Source organism: Rhinoderma darwinii, chromosome 2 (assembly GCF_050947455.1).
Source record: "Rhinoderma darwinii isolate aRhiDar2 chromosome 2, aRhiDar2.hap1, whole genome shotgun sequence".
NCBI lineage: Eukaryota > Metazoa > Chordata > Amphibia > Anura > Rhinodermatidae > Rhinoderma > Rhinoderma darwinii.
In genome coordinates this window covers 396,886,430-396,910,100 of record NC_134688.1, presented here as the reverse complement: position 1 = coordinate 396,910,100, position 23,671 = coordinate 396,886,430, and the positions used below count along the sequence as shown (strand labels likewise).

General features: G+C 43.7%; 1 protein-coding gene across 1 annotated transcript in view; it reads left to right on the top strand.

Annotated features, from left to right (window-relative positions):
• Positions 1–930: 930 nt before the first annotated feature.
• PDK3 (pyruvate dehydrogenase kinase 3) overlaps positions 931–23,671 on the top strand; it is a 69,866-nt gene continuing 47,125 nt past the window's right edge. Inside the window, exon 1 of the mRNA XM_075854015.1 lies at positions 931–1,371. Coding sequence (XP_075710130.1) covers positions 1,266–1,371 — 106 coding nt within the window. The 5' untranslated portion in view covers positions 931–1,265. The remainder of the gene's footprint in view (positions 1,372–23,671) is intronic.

The following is a 23,671-nucleotide window of genomic DNA, read 5'->3' as shown; positions in this document are numbered from 1 at the left end:
AGTCCATATATGGACAGTGACTTCAAGGGCTTCCCCTGGCACAGCGCTTATAGTAGCGCTGTGCCCAGGGAGTCCTCGGCGAGCGGTGGAGCTCCCTCTGCTCCTCCCCTCTGAACTAATGCTGAAGCAGGGAGCTGACTGTTCCTTGCTTTAACTGTTTCTGCGTCCTGAGGACAGCAGGACATACCCCTGGCCGCCCAGGTCAGCGGGACAACACCAGGAATCCGGGACTGTCCCGCTGAATCTGGGACAGTTGGGAGGTATGCAGACAGTGGTGAAATGGGAGGGGCGGGGGGATTGGTGAGTTGAGTATGTGGGATGTTTATTGCGTTTGGAGACCCTCGTGAGCCTTTAACAGTAATGTGAACAGAGCCAATGAATCCAGGGATTTATTGATTGAAATTTTGGAGTTGGGAAGGAATTTTTGCCTCAGATGACAAAAATTTACTTTTGCCTCATGGGGGTTTCATCTTCCTCTGGATCAACATTGCAGAATTGTTGTTTCATCCCTTCCCTTCCTCCCATCCATTGGCTGAACTTGATGGTACAGTCTTTTTTCAACCATACTATGTAACTATGTAATAATAGTCTGAACTGGATGGACATTTGACTGTTTTTGGCCTTATTACGTTCCTCATGGATCCTGTAAAATCGTAAGTGTGGATAGTTGTCAAAGTATTAGTCCAGTATTCACACATAGTGACTTTTCCATGCTGACAGGTCACGTGTCACATTTTGCTTTCAAGAACGTTTAGAATATCGACACGTTCCTAATTCAGTAAGAACCAGGATGACGTCACGTGTCTCTTCGCCCTTACCATTGTTTACCTGCGCTACCTGCACCCTGAATGAAGCGAAAACCTTTCCACCAATCAGAAAAAGAGAAAACGACCGGGGGCGGAGAATGACCAAGAGGCACGCCCCCTTCGTCCTGTGCGTGGCCGCGCTTGGTAGCTTGGTGTAGGAATGTTTACTGTGATCGTGTTGTGTGCGGGAACGCGCGGTCAAGGGGGCGTGTCCGAGGCCTCCGGCGCTGGGTAGGAGGTGTCTTGTAGCATCGCTTCCTCTTATTAGCGACCTTTGCCAGTGTTATTTACTTCAGCACTGAACCCTAGTCAGCGCCACTGCTCCCCATTCATATCCATGCTGTACGCTGCTGCAGTGTAGCCTGCCCTTTGTGACTATGTAGATGGTTTCATTGATTGGTAATACTGGTATCGGTTATATTATCACTGTCCGTGGTCACCTGCCTGCAGAGGGACATCATGAGGCTGTGTGTGTACCTGCTGAAGAACACCATCCCCAATCAGATCGAGTACTACTCCAAGTTCTCCCCCTCCCCCCTGTCCATCAAGCAGTTCCTGGATTTCGGTGAGTTGATGTATGTCTGATGTATGGCAGCGATTGTGGATGATGTCTTCATGATGATCTCTATCTGGTGCCTCAGATGCTGCCCCACCCCCCATGTGTAATACTAATGCAGACAAGCGGTGGAGTTGCCCATAGCAACCAATTAGGTGACTACTTTCTCTATAAGAACTGTAATAAATCAGACTCTTGTTTGCATTAGGTTTTATACAGAAGGCCCAATGTTGCTTCATAAAGTAGCGCTGCATGCAATGGGGTCCCTGAGGCGCTGGTGGTATCTATCGTGCCACGGATTCGGTACAGCTTTTAAATTACTTTATAAATGGAAGACAAAACGCTAATGTGAACAGAGCTTAAAGGTAATTTAGTTTTTTTATATTATATCTTAAAAAAAACTAATAATAATAAAAATAAAAAAAAGATCATTATAAATCCGTCCACAGATCAGTTAATTTCTATAGGACTCAGCCTGGTCTCTGTGCATCAGTTCTGGGGTTTTTCAGGATCTTTTAAGTTTTGTTTTTCTTTTTTAAAACGAAAATAAAAAAACGGATTGCAGGGCAAAAAAAAAACCTTGCAAGAAAACCCAAGTGTGAACCTAACCTTGTCATAGTGGCTAGCGGGGGATTGAGCCGTGTTCACTGTTTCTCCAGAGCCCCCGTCACAGACTCCCTCAATAAGAGCGCTTCTTTTTTCCCGGAACCTGGCGGACCCCGTTGTAAGTCATTGTGGCCAGTCGGATGCCTCTGGTATCAGCCATGTGACAATGCTTTGTGGCTTTAGGTATAAATGCGAGCCGTGATACAGACATAATTTAACCAGGTCTGAGTGGACCTTCAGTCTCCTCCATCTTATTTGTCCCGGGTCCTGATATTAGGACTTGCGCTGATATGTTGTTAAGGAATAATTCTTCGATGATTTTTACACATAATGGCGCATTTGAGAAATGTTGCGAATTTTGTGCCATATTCCTAGCAGCGGTAATTGATATTCTCATACATGCTCCGAGCTCATTCATTGGGGTACAGGCCCTACAACCTTGTAATAATGGGCAGCAGCCACGTATAAAGCCATCAAGCAAGTATGACCAATGCTGAGCGCTTCCTTCAGTCATACAATGCCAGCGGGTGACGTTTCTTCCTTTAGAACATAACAGGTCTGACATGTCATCGGCCGGCTGTATTTCAGAGTAGAAAATATCACACAATATGAACAAGGTTCACGTCGGCACCAGGTTCATGAACTGAAAACTGTCCCAAAAGTGTGAATGAGGGAAATGATGGCGTTCAAGCTATTTTTTTGCAGCAGTTTTACTATAGGATATTGACCGCACTACTTATTTTTTATAAATGACCCCCACAGAGATCCAACCTTAAATATCCATTTAGAGCATGAATCACAATTGTCAACATGATCCAACTGATCTGAAAATCATCTAATCAGTAGCAATATGATTGTAATGAGTGAATTGTGAACAAATTCCTTAAAGGGGCTGTCCACAACCGCACAACTGATGATTCATCCACTGGATAGGTCATCAGTATATGATCGGTGCGTGTCCGACACCGGGACCCCGAACCGATCAGCTTCTCCGGCTGCCTCTGGGCACTGGACGTCCATGCCGGAAGCAGATGGCTCTGGCCACGGAATATCGGCCGAGCTGCAGTACAGTTCAAGTAAATAAGAGCAGAGCTGAAGTTCGGCTGCACGGGCACTGTGCAATGACATCCGGTGCCAGCAGGCAAGCAAAGGAGCTGATCGGTGCGGGGTCCGGGTGCCGGACTCGCACCCATGATATACTGATGACCTATCCGGCGGATAGGTCATCAGTTGTCCAGTAGTGGACAACCCCTTTAAAGTACTGCAGCTTAGCCGCTATTCTGTGACCGGAGCCATCTTCTTCCGGTATGGATGTCTGGTGCTCGGAGGCAGCCGGAGCGGATGATTGTGCGGGGTCCGGTTGTCGGACCCGCACAGATCATATACTGATGACCTATCTGGTGGATAGGTCATCAGTTGTTCGGTAGTGGACAATCCCTTTAAAGGCATAGTACAGGATTAGAAAAACATGGCTGCTTTCTTCCAGAAACCGTGCAACACCTGTTCATGGGTTGTGTCTGGCATTGCAGCTCTATTGAAATAAATAGGGCTGAACTGCAATACCACACATAACCTGTGGACAGATGTGACACTGTTTCTGGAAGAAAGCAGCCATGTTTTTCTAATCCTGTACAACCCCTTTAATGGGAAATAGGATTTTATTTTGTTGAAGGCAATATAATAAAGAATGATACAACTTTGCAAATATACTTAAAGGGGATGTCTGATCAGAGACAAACCCTTCAATATGGCAGCCGAAATGGCAACCAGCTGTTTGCCACGGGAAGCCTTGGCCAGACTGAAATTTCCTATACAGCAGCTACTGCAGGTTAAATGTAGGAATACATGTTGTCCATTAAGAGCGAAGCCCCCCCCCCCTTTTTTTGTTATGTAATATGGAATATTTTAATATAATTCAACAATAATAATAAAAAAAAAAAATTATAAAAAAAAAGAGCGAACCGCCTATATATTCCATGATGGACTGAGGTTGTTTTCATGCGACAACTCCTTTAATTAAAACTCTCCTATCATTAAGTGTATGCAGTTCCTGTGTGTATTCTGATCCTGCAAACTCTTTCCCATCTGTCCCTACACGGAGGGGCGTATGACTGGAGGATCAGACTACACATGGTTTACTTGTAGTCTGTAACCATAGAAACACAGTGGTCTGCATATCAGTGGTGTGAAATTTTGAATTAGAACTTTTTGCAAAGTTTCGTCATTTGTTGTGGAATACCACTCATGAGAGTCTTCAGGAGTATGAGGGTAGGTTCACACAACCACAGATTTGTTGCAGAAATTTCTGCAACAAATCTACCACGTGTGAGCATGCCCTAAGCATTGCTCCGATCTCCAGGCTAATTCATTGTCTGTCCATTTGCACTTTAATATAGTTGTGGTCCTCATTTTGTATGGGAAGTTACTTCCCTGGTTGGTTTGTTGCGAAATATTGTAAAATATTGAAAATTTCACATAGTTGTAGCAGATTTTTCTTTAGTAATGTAAAATATTTAGTATTCTACTGTTGCATGGACACCTTGTCGATGTTCACAAGAATTTTAGAAAATGAAGTGAATTCTGATTGGTCACTATAGGCTAATTAACCCTTTTTCTTTGAGCCAGCTTTGATACATGGGGCTTATGTAATGTTACACTGTTAAATAGCTATTTTAATTTAGAAAGAGCCCATAGTATTAGGGGGGATTCACACGAGCGTGTATTCGGTCCGTGCGGGCCGCGTGGTTTTCACGCGGCACGCATGGACCAATACAAGTCTATGGGGCAGTACAGACAGTCCGTGCTTTTTGCGCAGCGTTTGTCTGCTGCGCAAAAAGCGCGACAGGTTCAATAACTCTGCGTATTTCGCGCATCACGCACCCATTGAAAATCACGCGCACCACACGGAAGCACTTCCGTGGGACGAGCGTGATTCGCGCAACAGCAGTGAAAAGGATGAATGAAAACCGAAAAGCACCACGTGCTTTTCTGTTTCCGAACATCCAAACGGAGTGTCTTTGCGATGAGCGAAGCCGGACAAGCGTACCGAACTTCACCGGGTTCGGCCAAACTCGTTTTGGCCGATCCCGGCAAAAAAATTATCGGTACGCGACGTCAGGAGATAGTCACTGTCCATGGTGCTGAAAGAGTTAAACTGTTTCAGCACCATGGACAGTGACTTGCGATCCCAAAATACATTAACCTGTAAAAAAAAACCGAAGTTCTAACTTACCGATTACTCCTGTCTCCTTCCTGCAGTCCGACCTCCCGGGATGACACTTCAGTTCAAGTGACAGCTCCAGCCAATCACAGGCCAAGCACAGGCTGCAGCCAATCACAGGCTGCAGCGGTCACTTGGACTGCCGCGTCATCCAGGGAGGTGGGGCCCGATGTCAAGAGAGGCGCGTCACCAAGGACGCGTCACCAAGGACGCGTCACCAAGGCAACGGCCGGGAAGTTCTCGGTAAGTAGGAACTTTATCTTTTTTTTTTACAGGTTTTTCGCTGTTGTGTTCGGCATTCACTGTCGAGGGTGCTGAAAGATTTAGCTCTTTCAGCACCTTGGACAGTGACGGGCGTTGACAAGCCTCATCTCTATGATGCCGGCTGCGCGAAAATCACGCAGCCGCGCATCAGACACGCATGACACACGCAGCTGTCAAATAGTTTTTGCGCTCGCAAAACGCCGCGTTGTTTGCGCGCGCAAAAACGCAACGCTCGTGTGAATCTCCCCTTAGACCCACGTTGTGTCTTGGTGATTCATAGTCTTTTGGATAGGTTCTTAGTCTTTGTTATATATAGATAGTGGTCCAGCAGCTGGAAACCACACCGATGTCTCTGGGTTCACACATCATGTATTTGTTGTCAAATTTCGGTTGAGGAGCCCGTGCCGACGTTTCGCAATAAAGTACAGTACAATGTAAGTGAATGAGTTTTTAACAAACCCCATTATCTTACAGCGTAAAAAATCCACAGCAGAATCTAGGCGTGCTGCAAATTTTCAACTACTTGCGGATTTATAGGCTGGTTCAACAGAGGAATATTAATTCTCAGTGTGAATTCGGCCTAAAGGGGTTTTATGTACGTTTTAATAATGGAAAAATTAAAATTTCTGCAACACACACTGTGTTTCACCATTTTCAAGATCTCTGTTTGCTGTCAGTGAAAGGAAGTATTTAGACACAGAGGTTCCAAAAACCTCTACTTGCCTATAGCAACTGACAGTTTACTATAGTTGTGTGCAGTATATATAATCCTCTGTAAGTTAAACATGTCAGCAGCACAAATCTCGCTCCTGTCTTGGTAGTTTGCCACATTGGCCCACATTTACGAATATTGTCTCATAGACAGACATAACGGAAACATACGGAAACCAAGGCAAAGGGAAGCGTTATCATTGAAATCAATGGTAATGCAAACGCGGAAGCTTCAGTTTCCGTTTGGCTTTCCGTTCATGGGTTCCTCCGACGGAAAGCTGCAATGGAACCCATGAATGAAAAAGCAACGCTGATGTGAACACAGCCTTAGGCCTCATGCACACGACCGTACTTTTGTCCACCCGTAAATACTGGCGTAAATACGGGTCCTTGGTCACACGTATTCGACCCGTATTGCACCAGTATTTACGGACCCGAGCCCGTAAATACGGGTCCGGTGTCACCAGTATTCCACCCGTATTTACGGGCACGTTTTTGGCTGCAAAATTGCACTGCACTAATCGGCAGCCCCTTCTCTCTATCAGTGCAGGATAGAGAGAAGCGGCAGCCCTTTCCGTAATAAAAGAAATTCATACTTACCCGGCCGTTGTCTTGGTGACGCGTCCCTCTCCTGACATCCAGCCCGACCTCCCTGGATGACACGTAGTCCATGTGACTGCTGCAGCCAGTGATTGGCCTGTGATTGGCTGCAGCGATCACATGGGCTGTAACGTCATCCCAGGAGGCCGGACTGGAGGAAGAAGCAGGGAGTTCTGGGTAAGTAGCTTTATCTATATTCTGATCGGTAGCCACTGTCCAGGGTGCTGAAACAGTTACTGCCGATCGTTTAAAAGCACTCTGGACAGTGACTATTTACTGACGTCGCCTAGCAACGCTCCCACAATTACGGGTGCACACACGTAGTCACCCGTAATTACGGGAGCCCCATAGACTTCTATGGGCTGCCCGTGCCGTAATTACGGGCTGAAATAGAACATGTTCTATCTTTTTCAACGACACGGGCACCTTCCCGTAAGCATACGGGAAGGTAACCGTGGCCAATAGAAGTCTATGGGCCCGTAATTACGGCCCGTAATTACGGCCCGTAATTACGTGAGTTTTTACGGTCGTGTGCATGGGGCCTTAAAGATTGACAAAAAGAAACAAAAAAGCATTGTCACCTACTAATATATCCTTTATTTACATTACCATAATTTTCTTCCATGTTCCGAGTTTTTTTTTCTCTGCTGTTCCCGCTTGGCAATAAATTTACACCCATAAATTTTCGAATGCATCTTAGAAAATGAAAGCAGATTCCTGAGTGTCCGCTATTCATCACTCTCTATAAGACAATTCTCATTAGACCCATTCTGTGCAGAGGTGTTGTCCATACCGTCTGCTTGTGGGATGAGTCAGTAGACTCGCATTATGATCAGAAAAAGCAGACGGAAGCCGAAGATGATATTTACTGTAATGAATTCTTTATAAGCCTCATTGTAGGCTGCAGTGGACATCCCAGAACCCGGACCCCACTAAAGAAAACGTTACGTCTCTATGACGTAAAAGTTACACTTTAACTACCGTGACAAAGACCAAATTAACTTCAAAAGTGAAATTAAAATATACAAACACCAAATTTGTGAAGGTCTAAATGAACTGTTTCCTAAATTCAATAAAAAAATTCTTTGTACCATTGATCTTATCTCATTTGCTGTAAGGGTATGTTCACACTAAGTTTTTTTGCAGGCAGAAAATTCTGCCTAGAAAAATCAGCTCCGTTTTTTTTTTAAGTGTTTTTGCACCACATGCTTTTTTTTGGCACTGTTTTTTGACGCTTTTTTTGAGGCTTTTTTTTTTAGCTAGCTCTTCAACAGAAAGAATAACCGCAAACTTTTTTTGCGTCAAAAATCGTGCCAAAAACACATTTATTTCCGTCTCGCATTGATTTAAATGGGGTTTTTGAGGCGGAAAACACTTCCACCTCCCATTGAAATGAATGGGAGTTCATTTCGGACGTTTTTGCCACAGTTTCCGTGGCAAAAACCATGGCAAAAAAAACCTCAGTGTGAACAGGGCCTAAGGCATTTCGCATACGTATGTAAACCTCCTCTTAAAGGGATTGTCCAGTCATGAAAAATTGGTGGCATATCCTCAGCTTAGACCATCTGTGGGGGTCTAAATGCCGGCACCCCTGCCGATCAGCTGATTTGAAGGGGCCGCGGCGTTCGTACCAGCACTGCTTTCCCTTCCTTATTTGCTTGTACTGTGAATTGCTGACACAACTGTCGCGGCGGTTCACGATATTAGGCTTTGTTCACATCTGCGTCAGCTTTCCGTCGGAATGGAGCCCTGACTGACACAAATGGAAACCAGAGGTTTCTATCACCATTGATTTCAATGGTGACTGATCTGGTGCCAATGGTTTCAATGGCTGCAGATTAGAAGTTTGATTTATTGCACCTGCGCGTTCAAAGCAATAAATCAACTTTGCAGGCGAAAGAAATTAGATTTTTCTGTGCTGGGGCAATACATTTTATTTTTACTGCGCATGCGTGATTCATAAAAAAAATTTGAAACGCGCAGGCACAAGTTCACGAAGATGTCGATCGGAAGAGCCCACGACAGGGACGTCACGGATGATGCACCGTTCGAACAGAAGACAAGAAGAGGAGCTCGTCCGGAAGTACAGAATGAAGAAGAGCAGACAGCGGAATAGAAAAGAAGATTTACGATGCTGGCAGAGTCACGTGACACAACTCCGTAGTAGAAGACCTCTACACCTTTGAAACGGTAAGTATATTACAAAGATACTTCATTACATATGTATAATGTATTGCACAATTGTTTTTTAAAGGTGAACAACCCCTTTAACCCAACCAGGTACCTCACACATTAACCCAATGTTGTCCGGTATGACTGAGCATGATGGGGTTAATTACTATTAATGTGAGGCACATGGAGGTTCAAAATTCATCACACCATGTGCCTCACATAAGAAAGTGGAAGAACTTTTCTATTGTCGGCAAAGTATCGTTTTGGTATCGAGAATTGCAATACTACACAAAGTATCGGTATCGAAGTCCAAATTCTGGTATCGTGACAACCCTACTTGGAACAGTGGTGAACGTTCCCCAAAGTGGCCGGCCTACCAAAATTTCACCAAGAGCGTGTCAACAACTCATCCAGGAGGTCATAAAAGAGCCCAGAATCATATCTAAAGAGCTGCAGGCCTCACTTGCCTAAGTTACGGTCAATTGACACAATTCCACAATAAGAAAGACACGGGGCAAAAATGACATCCATTGGAGAGTTGCAAGACGCAAAACCATTGATCAAAAAGAACACAAAGGCTCCGCTTGAATTTGCCCAAAAAAAATCTAGATGTTTAGGGTATGTTCACACGCTAAACAAAAAACGTTTGTAAAATACGGAGCTCTATTCAAGGGAAAATAGCCTCTGATTTTCTACCGTTTTTTTAAGCATCATACGTTTTTTAATGTTTTTTTCACTGGTGTTTTTGGAGCTGTCTTTCTATTGACCCAATCAAAAACGGCTCAAGTAGTGACATGCACTTCTTTTTACGGGGTGTTTTTTTATGCGCCGTGTTTTCAAACGGCCGCGTAAAAAAAACTCCCCGTCTAAACTAAATGCTGTTTTTTCCCATTTAAATCAATGGGCAGATGTTTGGAGGTGTTCACTGCCTGAAAAACGGCTCCAAATAAGCCGTGTGAACCTACCCTTAGGGTCATTGTCCTTCTGGAATTTGAACCTCCCTCCCAGTCTCAATTTTCTGGCAGACTGAAACAGGTTTTCCTCAAGAATTGCCCTGTATTTACTGCCGTCCATGTTTCCTTCAATCCTGACCAGTTTTCTCATCCTTGCTGAAGAAAAGCATGCCCACATCATGATGCTGCCACCACCATGCTTCACTGTGGGAATGGTGTTCTTGGGGCGCCACACACAGCATTTTCCATGATGCCCAAAAAGTTCCATTTTACTCTCATCTGGCCAGAACCTTCTTCCGTGTGTTTGGGGAGTGTGCCACATGCTGTTTGGCAAACTCAAAACATGTTTCCGTATGGTTTATGTTTTAATTTTTTAAGCAATGGCTTTTTCCCCTGGCCACTCTTCCATAAAGTTCCACTTATAGTATTCCTATGGACAGATACTTCCATCTGCACAACGATTTCTGAAGCTCCTACAGTGTTATCGTTGGTGTCTTTGTTGAACCTCTGATTAATGCCCTCCTTGCCCGGTCTGTGAGTTTTCGTGGGGGGGCCTTCTCTTGTCAGGTTTGTAGTTGTTCATGGTATTTCATGGGATTTTCGGGGTATCTTATTATTACCCAATCCTGTTCTGAACTTCTCCATAACTTTCTCTTTGGAGAGCACCTTGGTCTTCATGTTGCTCAGTGGTGTTGTCAGTATAAATACACCTGTTCTAAAAAGCCTACATCATGTGACAGGTCATATGACACTTTGCGCACAGGTCGGCCTTATTCAACTAATTATGTGACTTCTTAAGTTAATTGGTTTGACAAGACCCTTATTTAGGGGGTTTATAGCAAAGCGAGCGAATACATGTGCACTCACAACTTTCCAGTTTTTAACCATTTTTATTATTTTTTTTTAAACATGGTATTTTTTTCCCCACTATAACAATTTGGATTATTTTGTCAGGGCCTTTACTTAAAATTAAATATAAAATCCATTTAACTCCCAGGTTATGATGCAAAAAAGCAGGGAAATAAACCCAACGGATGAATACTATCGCAAAATAAAGCTTTATTCTTAAAAAATGTAATGATCATTTAAAAGCTGTATAAAGTGATAACTCGTGTTGTCTTTATCTTATGTTAAAATTAGTTTAATGATCGAAAACATTTAAATGTGGTAAGTTAGCAAAGATAGAATATGGGCAAATACTTTTTCACTGCCCTCTATACCAGGGGTCTCAAGCACGCGGGCCGCATGCGGCCCCTGGGGCTGTCATCATCGGCCCGCGGGACACAGAGCCGCTAGTATCGGCTCTGCTCTGAGACTCTGGAATTCCCGGACATCGCTGTCCACATATGAACAGCGATGTCTGGGGCTTCCCCAGGGCCGGAGTCTCGAGCAGAGCGCTGTGTCGGCTCTGCTCCGGGACTCTGTGGAATTCCCTGACATCGCTGCCCATATGTGGACAGTGTGTCAGGGTCCTCCCCAGAGCGGAGTCCCGGGCAGAGCGCTAGTATAGGCTCTGCTCCGGGACGCTGCGGAATTCCCTGAATATCTGCCCATATATGGACAGTGTGTCAGGGTCTTCCCCCAGAGCGGAGTCCCGGGCAGAGCGCTAGTATAGGCTCTGCTCCGGGACGCTGCGGAATTCCCTGAATATCTGCCCATATATGGACAGTGTGTCAGGGTCTTCCCCAGAGCGGAGTCCCGGGCAGAGCACTATTATCGGCTCTGCTCCGGGACTCTGGGGAAGCCTCTGACATCGCTGTCCATACATCGACAATGATGTCAGGGGCTTCCCCAGAGCAGGAGTCCCAGTGATGTCAGGAGCACAGCTGGAGTCCCAGGAAGAGCCTACTAGCGCTCTGCCTGGGACTCCAGCTCTGGGGTTGCCCCTGACATCTCTGTCCATATATGGACAGTGATGTCAGGAGCAGAGCTGGAATCCCAGGCAGAGTGCCAGAAGTGGCTCTGCTCCGGGACTCCAGCTCTGGGCAAGCCCCTGACATCACTGTGGTAGCATCTACAGAGGGCACTGTGGCAGCCTCTACAGAGGGCACTGTGGCAGCCTCTACAGAGGGCACTGTGGCAGCCTCTACAGAGGGCACTGTGGCAGCCTCTACAGAGGGCACTGTGGCAGCCTCTACAGAGGGCACTGTGGCATTATCTACAAGTGGGTGTGTGGCAGTATCTGAAGAGGACACTGGCATTATCTAGGGGTGTGTTGCATTATCTACAGAGGGCACTGTGGCCTTATCTACAGAGGGCACTGTGGCCTTATCTACAGAGGGCACTGTGGCCTTATCTAGGGGTGTGTTGCATTATCCACAGAGGGCACTGCGGTAGCATCCACAGAGGGCACTGCGGCAGCCTCTACAGAGGGCACTGCGGCACTATCTAAAAAGGGGCTGCCCAATCTTGACGTGTGCTAACTGAGTCGCCGGACTGCATTTAGCGACACTTAAACTGGAAAGCTGGATTGTTGAAATAAGCACGTGGAGAAATATCTCAAATTTTAAACCTAGCGCTATTATTATAGTAATGTAGTGTTATAGTAGTTCAAATAACTAATTGATTAACAATAATTTTGTATTGTATCAAATTTGAAAGTAATTCGGCCCGTCAACTTCCCATTTTTTCTATATGCGGCCCACTTACCCGGCCGAGTTTGAGACCCCTGCTCTATACCATTGTCTGTGGGCCTTTTTTTTTTTAACATCCAAAACCTCTGGAATTAGATCTGAACAATCACATCCACTAAACTAATTTTGCACCTAATGAGTCTTTATGGGCAATTTTCACTTATCGCATCCAGATAAACACCACTATTCCCCCAACGCGTAAATTACATTACAAAATTTAATTTTGTTATAGCAGCAGGGGGATACTGCAGACCTGGCATCAACCCCATGCTCCCATCTTAAAAATATTCTTAGATAAAGGATCTAATCTTTAAACCAGAAAAAGAAGAAAAGTCACGACCAACTATACACAGTAAAAAGAATGAACCCTCATAAAGAGATGGAATCCGAACATGAAAGCAGCCTTGTCCCCCAGATGTTAAAATGGTCAAAAGATCCCACCAAAAGCATCAATCAATATTTTTAGGCAGGTGCTAAGCATAGTACATTTGCACAGATAGATACCTAATAAAATACATGCAAAGTGCAGTCATAGGCAAACTAATGAGCCGTATACCTACACCTACGTAGTGGGAAAATGAGCAGGAGATCAGGACCGGGAGGGGAGACCGCTGCCATACCCGACGCGCGTTTCGCTGGTGCTTCGTGCTTTTTGTGGGATCTTTTGACCATTTTAACATCTGGGGGACCAGGCTGCTTTCATGTTCGGATTCCATCTCTTTATGAGGGTTCATTCTTTTTACTGTGTATAGTTGTAATGTGTTTCTTCTGTGTATTTTTGACTGAAATAAAGATTGTTTGTAATTTTGCAAATACTTGGTCGTGACTTTTCTTCTTTTTCTGGTTTATTATATTAGTCACTGTGACCATCGGCACAATTTGGGGCATTGCTCGGTTTGCTAGGATCTAATCTTTTCAAGATGGATGGATGGAGGCATACCTTCAAAAAGAATAGAGTCAATTCCTTTTTCGAGACACTGGAAAAAATTTTTTTAGCGCCTTTTCCGTAAATAATCAAATTGGACATAAGAGTATTTCCAACCAACGATATGATTTTAGGAACAGTTGTCCTTATGGGACTTCAAATGGTGCTAGTATGATTCGTGTACCCTTCTTGTTGCTCGGAAGTCCAATCTCTTCTGTGGATGCCTGTAATATGGAGAGGAGCCCATTGTTAATTGCATGAAGATCTCCAGAATGAAATTCTGACTTTGTTAATTATGTTTTTTGCTTTAACCCCTATCTTCCCCCTTTTTCCCCTCTGCATTAGGGGACTTTGATCCCCTTCACTTCGTTACTCTGTCTGTTGTAGGTACAGCAGAGGAAGTGTAATCTCTCGAGATTACGCGGTAAATGACAGGTTACAACGAGATTACGCTTCCTCCTCTGTAACTACCACAGAAACTGTAATGAAGTGCAGAGATTGTGAATAGACATCCCGTGGAATGTCTATTCACTGTCTAAACACTTCAGTATCGTTAATGTGTTAGTATAAGACAGCACATAGCGATCTAAAAGGATCCCTATGCGCTGAGGAAATGAATGGAGAGGAGTGCATGACGCTGATTGGTCAGCGTCATACACTCCTCTGTACAACGCCCACTTGGTCTAAAGTAAAAACACGCCCACTTGGGCTTTAAGCAACTCATTAGCATAAATCTAAAATCGCTAATTGGTGAAAACAGATCGTTTTTTTTAAATAAAAAGCATTACTGTCACCTACATTATAGCGCCGATCTCCTTATGTAGGAGATAGGGCACTTATAATGTGGTGACAGGGCCTCTTTAATATGTAGCTGCCTCTTTTTCAAGGGACCAAAGGTAATTGGACAATTATCTCAAAAGCTATTTCATGGGCTGCATGGGCTATTCCCTCGTTAATCCATCATCAATTAAGCAGGTAAAAGGTCCGGAGTTGATTCCAGTAGTGGCATTTGCATTTGGAAGTTGCTGTGAACCCACAACATGAGGTCAAAGGGGATCCCAATGCAAGTGAAACAAACCGTCGTTACGGCTCATGCACACGACAGAGTGTGCCGTCCGAGTCCCGTCAGTGATCCGATGAAAGATAGGACATGTTCTATCTTTCCTCGGATCGGAGACTCGGACCATTTTTCACGGACCCGATTCACCCGTCAAAGTGAATGGGTCCGTGAAGACGATTGGCTGCCACTCGGATGCCGTTAAAAACGGCCTATGTTGCACAACGGTCGTGTGCAAGAGGCCGAAAGCTGCAAAAAAATGAAGAAATCCATCAGAGAGAGAGCACAAATGTTAGGAGTAGCCAAATCAACAGTTTGGTATATTCTTGGAAAAAAAAGAGCGCACTGGTGATCTCGTGAACTCCAAAAGGCCTGGACGTCCGCGGAAGACAACAGTGGTGGATGATCGCAGAATCCTTTTCATGGTGAAGAACTCCTTCACAATATCTACCAACGTGAAGGACACTCTCCTGGAAGTAGGTGTATCAGTATCTAAGTCTACCATAAAGAGAAGACTTCATGAGAGCAAATACAGAGGGTTCACCACAAGGTGCAAACCATTAATCGGCCTCAAAAATAGAAAGGCCATATTAGACTTTGCCAAACAACATCTAAAGAAGCCGCCTTGTTCTGGAACAGCGTTATTTGTACAGATGAAACTAAGATCAACCTGTACCAGAATGATGGGAGAAAGAAAGTATGCAGAAGGCTTGGGACGTCTCATGATCCAAAGCACACCACATCCTCTGTAAAATATGGTGGAGGCAGTGTGATGGCATTGGCATGCATGGCAGCCAAAGGCACTGGGTCACTAGTGTTTATTGATGATGTGACTGAAGACAGAAGCAGCCAGATGGATTCTGAAGTGTTCAGGGATATACTTTCTTCTCAGATTCAACCTAATGCAGCAAGGCTGATTGGACGTCGCTTCACAGTACAGGTGGACAATGACCCAAAACATACTGCAGGAGTTTTTTTAAAGCAAAGAAGTAGAATATTCTGCAATGGCCAAGTCAATCACCAGATCTCAACCCGATTGAGCTGCATTTCACTTGCTTAAGACAAAACTTAAGGCAGAAAGACCAACAAACAAGCAACAACTGAAGACGCTGCAGTAAAGGCCGGGCAAAGCATCACAAAGGAGGAAACCCAGCGTCTGGTGATGTCCATGGGTTCCAGACTTCAGGCAGTCATTGCCTGCAAAGGATTCTCTACAAAGTATTAAAAAAATGTATTTTATTTATGGTAATGTTAATTTGTCCAATTACTCTTGAACCCCTGAAATGAGAAGGCTGTGTAGAAAAATGGTTGCAATTCCTAAACGTTTCACAGGATATTTTTGTTCAACCCCTTGAATTAAAGCTGAAAGTTCACACTTCAATTGCATCTCAGTTGTTTCATTTCAAATCCAATGTGGTGGCATGCAGAGTCCAAATCATGAAGATTGTGTCACTGTCCAAATAATTCTGGACCTAACTGTATATTGCTAGGATATGCATTCACTTACTGATCGATGGGGTCTGACTGCCTGGACTCCCACTGATTTTCCTTGCAGAGCGACACTACCGCCCATCTATAAAAGATTCACTTTCGTAGAAAATAAAAAGGAGAATGCTCTAATATTCCCGGCTTCAGCTACTGTAACAACATTTTGCAGATACAACTAATCACTTAATTTTTTTGTTTGTATGCTTTTATTAGTTTATTTTAGAGGCAACAAATTACTATAGACTTTTGGAGCAAATTTGACCACTTCAGGAGCCAGATGGGTTGTTTTTAGTAGCCAGATAATAACCGCTATAGACATCAGTAGAAAATAACCCAAAAAGTTTAAGGAACGGCAACAAACTTCTAAGCGCAATAACTACCTAACTCCTGGGATTTGTCTAGCCCGGCTTTATTTGACTATTTTGAGATGACTTTTCAGAATAAGCTGTCATATGTGTACATGTGGAATAAGACTATTCCTGATTTATTTTATATGACTTTATCCTTCAGTTTTCCCCTCTGCAGGCTCTGCCTAGTGGATGGAGCCTAACTGCTATGTCCTCATGTCTTCTATACGCTGCACACAGAGAAGAGGAGAATCATGCTCTCCTATCTCTATCTGATATATATATATATCAATGATAGAAACAGCAGCCGAACGCAGTTCAGGCAGCCGTACTGCTAAAATCATAGTTATGAATGGTGATAGGTGTCCCTTACTCCCCACGGGAATACTGTCCCATACTGTAATCATGTATTCAATAAGGAACGGTAGGCCCACAGGGATGCAGCGACATGGGTGACTATGATGCTAGGAGTATGGCTCCCTGAACTTGAGTTCGGTCCGGGAAATGTGGCGGACATACGGTCCATATCTCACAGACCGAACATGGCCATGTGAATGAAGACTTTCCAAAGCCTATGTCTCCTCTCTGTTCCTGCTCTCTCCTCCCATCTCAATAGATTTCTATGGGGAGCGTGTGTGTTTGTGTGTCTTTCACTCTCCCTTCTCTTTTTCTCTCTCTGTTTCTTAAGAAATCTGTGAGCAGCGTGTCTGTCACTCTGCTCCCTCCCCCTGATCCTTCTACCCTCTCCATAAACTTCTATGGGCATGCTGTGAAGAGACATACCCCTACATTCTGCAGCTCGTCAAGTTTCCTCTGTAACCAGGGATGGGCTTTGATTGACAACAGGAGGTGGACAGCAGATTACAGAAAGGAAGACACTTAGTGGCAGTAACTTCACACAGAATTTGCATGGATAAAATAACTACATTTTAACCAGAAGTAAATTACAAAGTTGTTATACAAGGCGCACAAATTGATAGCCCAACACTGGATAGATGAGATAAATCCTACAAGACAAGAATTTGGTAACAAAATCAACTGGCTCGAAAACTTGGAAAAAGGAATTTATAAAAAGAGGGACGCTGACCGTGTGGTTTGGTGACTTTGGGCTTGGTGGTTGTTGGTTCCTCGAAATATTGGCTCAGGTTCTGTTGTGGGGTAACTGCTAAGGTTGGAAAGCTATGTATCCTTCCTGGGACTATGATCAAATGTTGCATTGTATGTACTATGCTACTATTTACTTTGATATGCACTTTATTATAACCACCATTGTGTCACAAGAAACATGGACTTAGGCCTCATGCACACGAACGTGCTTTTGCGGCCGCAATTCCCCCGAAAATCCACGGGAGAATTGCGGCCCCATTCATTTCTATGGGGCCATGCACACGACGGTAGTTTTTACGGTCCATGCATGGCCCGGGAGCCTGCACCGCAGAAAGAACGGACGTGCCTTATTATGGCCGTCTTCTGCGGTCCGGGCTCACTGAAAATAATGGCCGCGGCCATGTGCATGGCCTGCGATTTGCTTGCGGCTGACAGTCCGCTGCCAGTCGACACGAAAATCACGGCCGTGCACATGGCTACGGTCGTGTGCATGAGGCCTTATTTGTATGGGAAGAAATGATCAGCTGCACTATGTAATTTTTGTATTTCTTTGACGGGGTTGCATTTTGTGGGAAGAGGTAGGGGTCTGTTTTTGTATGTTATGTAATGAAAATTGAAATTTCAATAAAAAGATATGGACTTAAAAAAAAAAAGGAAATTACAAAGTTACAGATTAAAGGAATTTTATTGGATATGGATTCTAGCTCTTCATTAGAAATTCTATATATTACTGGTTTGGGTGGCTAAAGGTTGTAATGTCATAAGTACTTAGAACATCAGCAGTGTAAAATGATCAGAGCAGGTCCGGCTTTTTGGGAAGGTGAACATTTCTTTTAACTCTAGTGTGATTAAATTAATTTACTCAGATATTCTTCTACCTCAGCAAAGCCATCTATAATTCTTATGAGTGTCTGGCTGTTTATTTTATGAGCACTAGTGCAGTCATGCTGCTTCTTTGGAAGGGAAAGAAGAAAGGAAGTGTGCTTGCTGAGTCATCCTGAGGAATCAGAAACACCGGTCAAACCCATTAAAATCTAAACGTCATAAAATGTGCATCATACTGAGATCACAGTAAATATGTAGTAAAGCGTGTGTCGTACCATATTATTCATTCTATATACAGCTTGAACAGTTTCATATGCAGAATTTCATAAGTTCCTGACCTATGGATAGCAGCAAAATTTAACTCGTCAGCAACCTGACGTAAGTCCCACTTTGCGAGATGTCAATTACTGTTTGCCTAGTTGATGGTGCCAACACAACAGCTTTCAGGTAAATTATTAAATTGCTCTATTAGTAGAGAAGCTATGCAGGAGGTGATTAGGGTAACCATGCTGATTCTTGCAGATTTTTTAATTGGTAAAATACTTTTGCAATGGCCTCACTTTACTAGTCGTCCAGATAATGTTGGTACAGTAAAGTTAGCGTTCGGCCTCATGCACACGGCCATATTAGTTCTCCTATTCAGGTGACTGTGGCCTCTCTAGGGAAAAATATCTCCGTACCTACGGCACCTGATAGAGCCTGTGGCTCCATACTAGGGGCCTTGGTCTTGTTTTAGTTCTGATCCATTGTGGCCACAGTAGAAGAAACATGTGGCTGTTTGCTGGGGGTGCCAGAACTTGGACTGCACAGGCTCCAAATTGAAAGGATTGTCTCTGATGAATTTCAGAGACTTAATATTGTTTTCTCTTAAAAGAGAGCCTCTAATATTTCTTAACTTTTTTATTTTATCACCTACCGGCCTACATAATCATGTAACTGTATCGTCCATAGGCTCAAGTGGACCCACATACAAATCCAGAGCAGGTAGAAGAAGAGTTTGGGTGACGTCACTGCGGCCTTGTTATTCACATGAAGCCCTGACCAGTACATTGGGCCTTACCAAATTGCTCTGTAGCATATAAGCAGGAGTCTGGGACCAATATTCCAGCCGACGCGGGGCCTGCCGTTTTTTGTTTAGCTCTGATATGGTGAGGCATTCGGCATAGCACAGCTGAAAACAGACAGGCAGCGATTTTGGCAACAATGTCTCTCCTCTGCCATGTCCGTCATGTATTCTCATTATTTGACATGCATACATGTTGAACACCGATACCCCTGGAGAACAAGCAGCTTATAACTAGTATTATTGATGATCCTATTATGTACTGTAGACCTGTACGATCTACCGGTTATGTACGGTAGTGCTAAATGGGATCAAATGTAGCAGAAACTGATCGGGAAATGTATTAGAAACGTTTACGTTTTTCAAGGCAATCTATATTCCACCTTATTATTTTTAATCTAATTTGTAGTGATTTGTGGTTATAAGATTACACTTCTTCATGTGCAGTAATAATAGGCTAAAAAACTGTAAACTCAGCCTTGGTTAGCATTTTTAATCATCTACCCAGTACCCAATTTTTAACTTTCCCAGAGACTCTAGAGAACAGTGGAGAATATTTTCTACATCTTGCTTTCTTAGCAGCTATCCTTCTGCTGACAGAAAGTAACAGTGTGGATAGACAACAGCCCACCTCTTACTATTGGCCACCATTTTAATGTCTGTAGGACCCTCATGGACCCCGAAATAGAACAGTACACATTTTAAGGCATTCTTTTGTGTGTGATTGGTTGATATTGCTCCACATTTCCCTTGTAAAAATTTGGCTAAATATATGACTGGTTAGTCCTTATGCAGATTTAGTGCAGACAAAAAGGGAATCCGTTGCCCATAGCATCCAGTCTGGTCGCTGCTTCATTTTCCAGCACAGTTGAGAAAATGTGGGAAATTATCTTGAAAATTTGGGAAATGTTGTTGCATATGACTCCTTTTTGTCAGTACTTGTTTTGTAGATGAGGCTCAAAGTCCATCACATTTGTTCTGTATAGAATGTACTGACCTGTGTCTTTGTGCAAGACCTTCATGTTAGGGACATTTTCGTCTTCTACTTCCAGAAAGTACATGATTTTTAAAATTCACTTCTTTTTAGTTATGATTTATCATGGGAAGCAGCATTAATAATTGTAAACGTTTCCTCAACTTCCCATCCTATCCTAACATTTTCTGGTTATCTTGGATTAAGAGCCTGGTGGTAATAATCTTCGATTATTTTTTTTTCAGATTAGAGTTGTATTCACAGTGCACATTCAACATATACTCTTGGAAAACCTCCTAACATATACACTGAACGTATGTGCCTGACAAAAACAACTGAATGGGGAACAAGGCTTTTCTCCAAGAACAGACTGGCAGGCATCTGACGGGTTTTAAGCAATGGACTGATTGAGAGATGGAGTTGCGAGTACTTCTAAAAATGAATGGAGAGAAGTGTATGACACTAATTGGTCACTGATTGGTCAGCGTCATACACTTCTCTTCACAACGCCCAGTTGGTAAAAAGTAAAAACACGCCCAGTTGTCTATTAAGAAAGTAATTCGCATAAATCTAAAATTGCTCATAACTTGGTCAAAGATGATAGTTTTTCAAACTAAAAACCATTGTAGTTACCTACATTACAGCGCCGATCAGATTATGTAGGAGATAAAGCACTTATAATCTGGTGACAGAGCCTCTTTAAGTTCCTGGGACATTTCACGATTTTTGCAGTTTTCATGACTTGCAGGACCTCTTAGGATAGTGACATCTGCAGACTATTTATTCTTCCAAGCACAGTAGCTGCCAGTTAGGTCCTAGTTTACAGGACACCTATAGGCAGATTGTAGAAAAACACTGATAGATTTAGGAAAGTTACTAAGCATGATGGTCAAATTACTGTGAGGAGTTCATAACATAGATTTTAACCTTAGGAAAGGCTAAGAGAAGAGCATTTCATAAAGGCAGGGCGGTACAAATCCCAGGTAGCCAGTGCGCCTAGAAATTTGTTGCTGGCACCTATATTTTTGAGTTCTTTTGTATTTATGTATTCGGAAGTTTTAATTTTCAAGCTACAAAAAGAATAAACTGGTCCATAAAGTCTGCCGTAATTGGTCCAACCCTGGTATAAGGTGTGTTGAGTTAACTGTAATAAAGGTCAAGCGTTATGTTCATATTATCCATGGTTTAACAAGGTTTTTGGTGTAATAACTGAGTACAGATTGATATTAATACATCTGTACTCGGACGGTTTTCTATTGTATTTGTTCACTATATTTTTCTCAATTGAAATTGAGCTCATGTTCTCTTCCATTTGATTGTACCTGTATCCGCAGAAAAATGGTAAACATTGTCACCTTTTGTAGAACCGCTGAGTATAAATTACCTGCAAAACATAATCATTGTAACTCATTAGTCCGTTTACTTTGATAAATGTGCTAATGCAGCCCTGCTTCTGAGGACCGTTTCTATTATGGTGTTTAGTCTGCTTACTGGACAAGAACAAATATGGGCTGAGTGCATTGAGTTGTTTGTATAACTGTTTCATTGCTTTTAGTACATTTAGTGAGCAGCCCTCACTTTCTTTTCTCATGTAAATATTTATTAAGATGTTTAGTTACTAGATTAGCTCCAGTACCATGGTGCGTCAGTCCTAGACACCTGAGCAGAGGCGTAGCTAGGGGTTTAGTACAGGGGGAGCAAAACACATCAGAGTGGGCCCCAACCCAGTGGGCCACCCAAGGCATTTTTACAAATGCAGAGGCGCATCCGGCAGGGTCAAGCTTATGTAATCCGCGTAGTTTGCTGTTCTACTCTGTTTCTGTAAACTTCCATAGAAGTGAATAGGTGTTACAGAAACAGCGTATCAAAGCAAGCTACACTATAGTGCCTACCCACACAGTATAATACCCCGATAGTGCCCCCCCACACAGAATAATATCCGATATAGTGCCTCCCCACACAGTATAATGTTTCCATAGGGCCCCCACATAGAATAATGCCCCTATAGTACACTCTACACAGTATAATGCTTCTATAGTGGCCCCCACACAGTATAATGACCCCTTAGTGGACCCCACACAGTATAATGCCCCCATAGCTGCCCCACACACAGTATAATGACCCATAGCTGCCTGCACACAGTATAATGGCCCATAGCTGCCTGCACACAGTATAATGGCCCATAGCTGCCTGCACACAGTATAATGGCCCATAGCTGCCTCCACACAGTATAATGGCCCATAGCTGCCTCCACACAGTATAATGGCCCATAGCTGCCTCCACACAGTATAATGGCCCATAGCTGCCTCCACACAGTATAATGGCCATCATTGCTGCGGCGTTCATGGCTCACGGGCACAGTGAATTCTGGAGCAAGGGGCCGTCCGCTCCTTGCTCCAGCATTGCATTAAATTGTATCTGTGTCCTGCACAGATACAGTGCTTGGCACATGAACCACAATTTTTATGCCCCCACAGCTGCCCCCATACAGTATAATGCCCTATAGCTTCCCTGACCCAGTATAACGCCTCCCTAGCTGCCCCCATAGAGTATAATGCCCCAAAAGCTGCCCCATACAGTATAATGCCATCATAGCTGCTCCCATACAATATAATTCCCCGTAACTGCCCTCATACAGTATAATTTCCCCATAGCTGCCCCCATACAGTATAATGTCCCCATAGCTACCCCCCATGTGCTATGTGTGACTCGGCGCAGACAGGCGTGATGACATCACTGCATAGCTCCTGTCTGCTGAGCCGCTCAGAGCCATCCTTACACAGTGAATGCTGGAGCAGTGAGGTGACTGCTGCTTGCTCCAGCATTGGATTCAACTGTATCTACGTCCTGAGGAAGAACAGTTGAAACCGGGACATGACACCGCAGCCCAGCCCACCCCGGTGCCACTGCCCCCCTGCTTTCTACGCCTCTGCACCTGAGCATATCCAAGTTTGCATTAATTAGACTTGCACATAAACAATCTGAAAGATCTTGTTGTACAGCAGGAATAGAGGTGAGACGTAGCTTTAACTTGACACTTAAAGCGTTACGAACACTGTGGCACAACACTTTAACTTGAAATTTTTCCATGGCATTTGTTGTTTTAAAGGGTTATTCCCAAGTTGAGTCACATTTTTTTTTTAAATGTATTCTAAACCTAAATAAAATTCTAAATTTAGTTTTGTAAATTTTAAAAAAAAATTCCTTCCCTAACTACCTTTTTTTTCCAACCAGATAACGCAGCTAGTGATGGTTATCTTTTCTAAAAGGCGGCGTGACCTGCTCGATGTCAATCCAGCCGCTTTGCTAGTGCGCGCTCCCAACGTTGCTAGATCTAGTTCCAGCAGCATTGGGAGAACAATCGT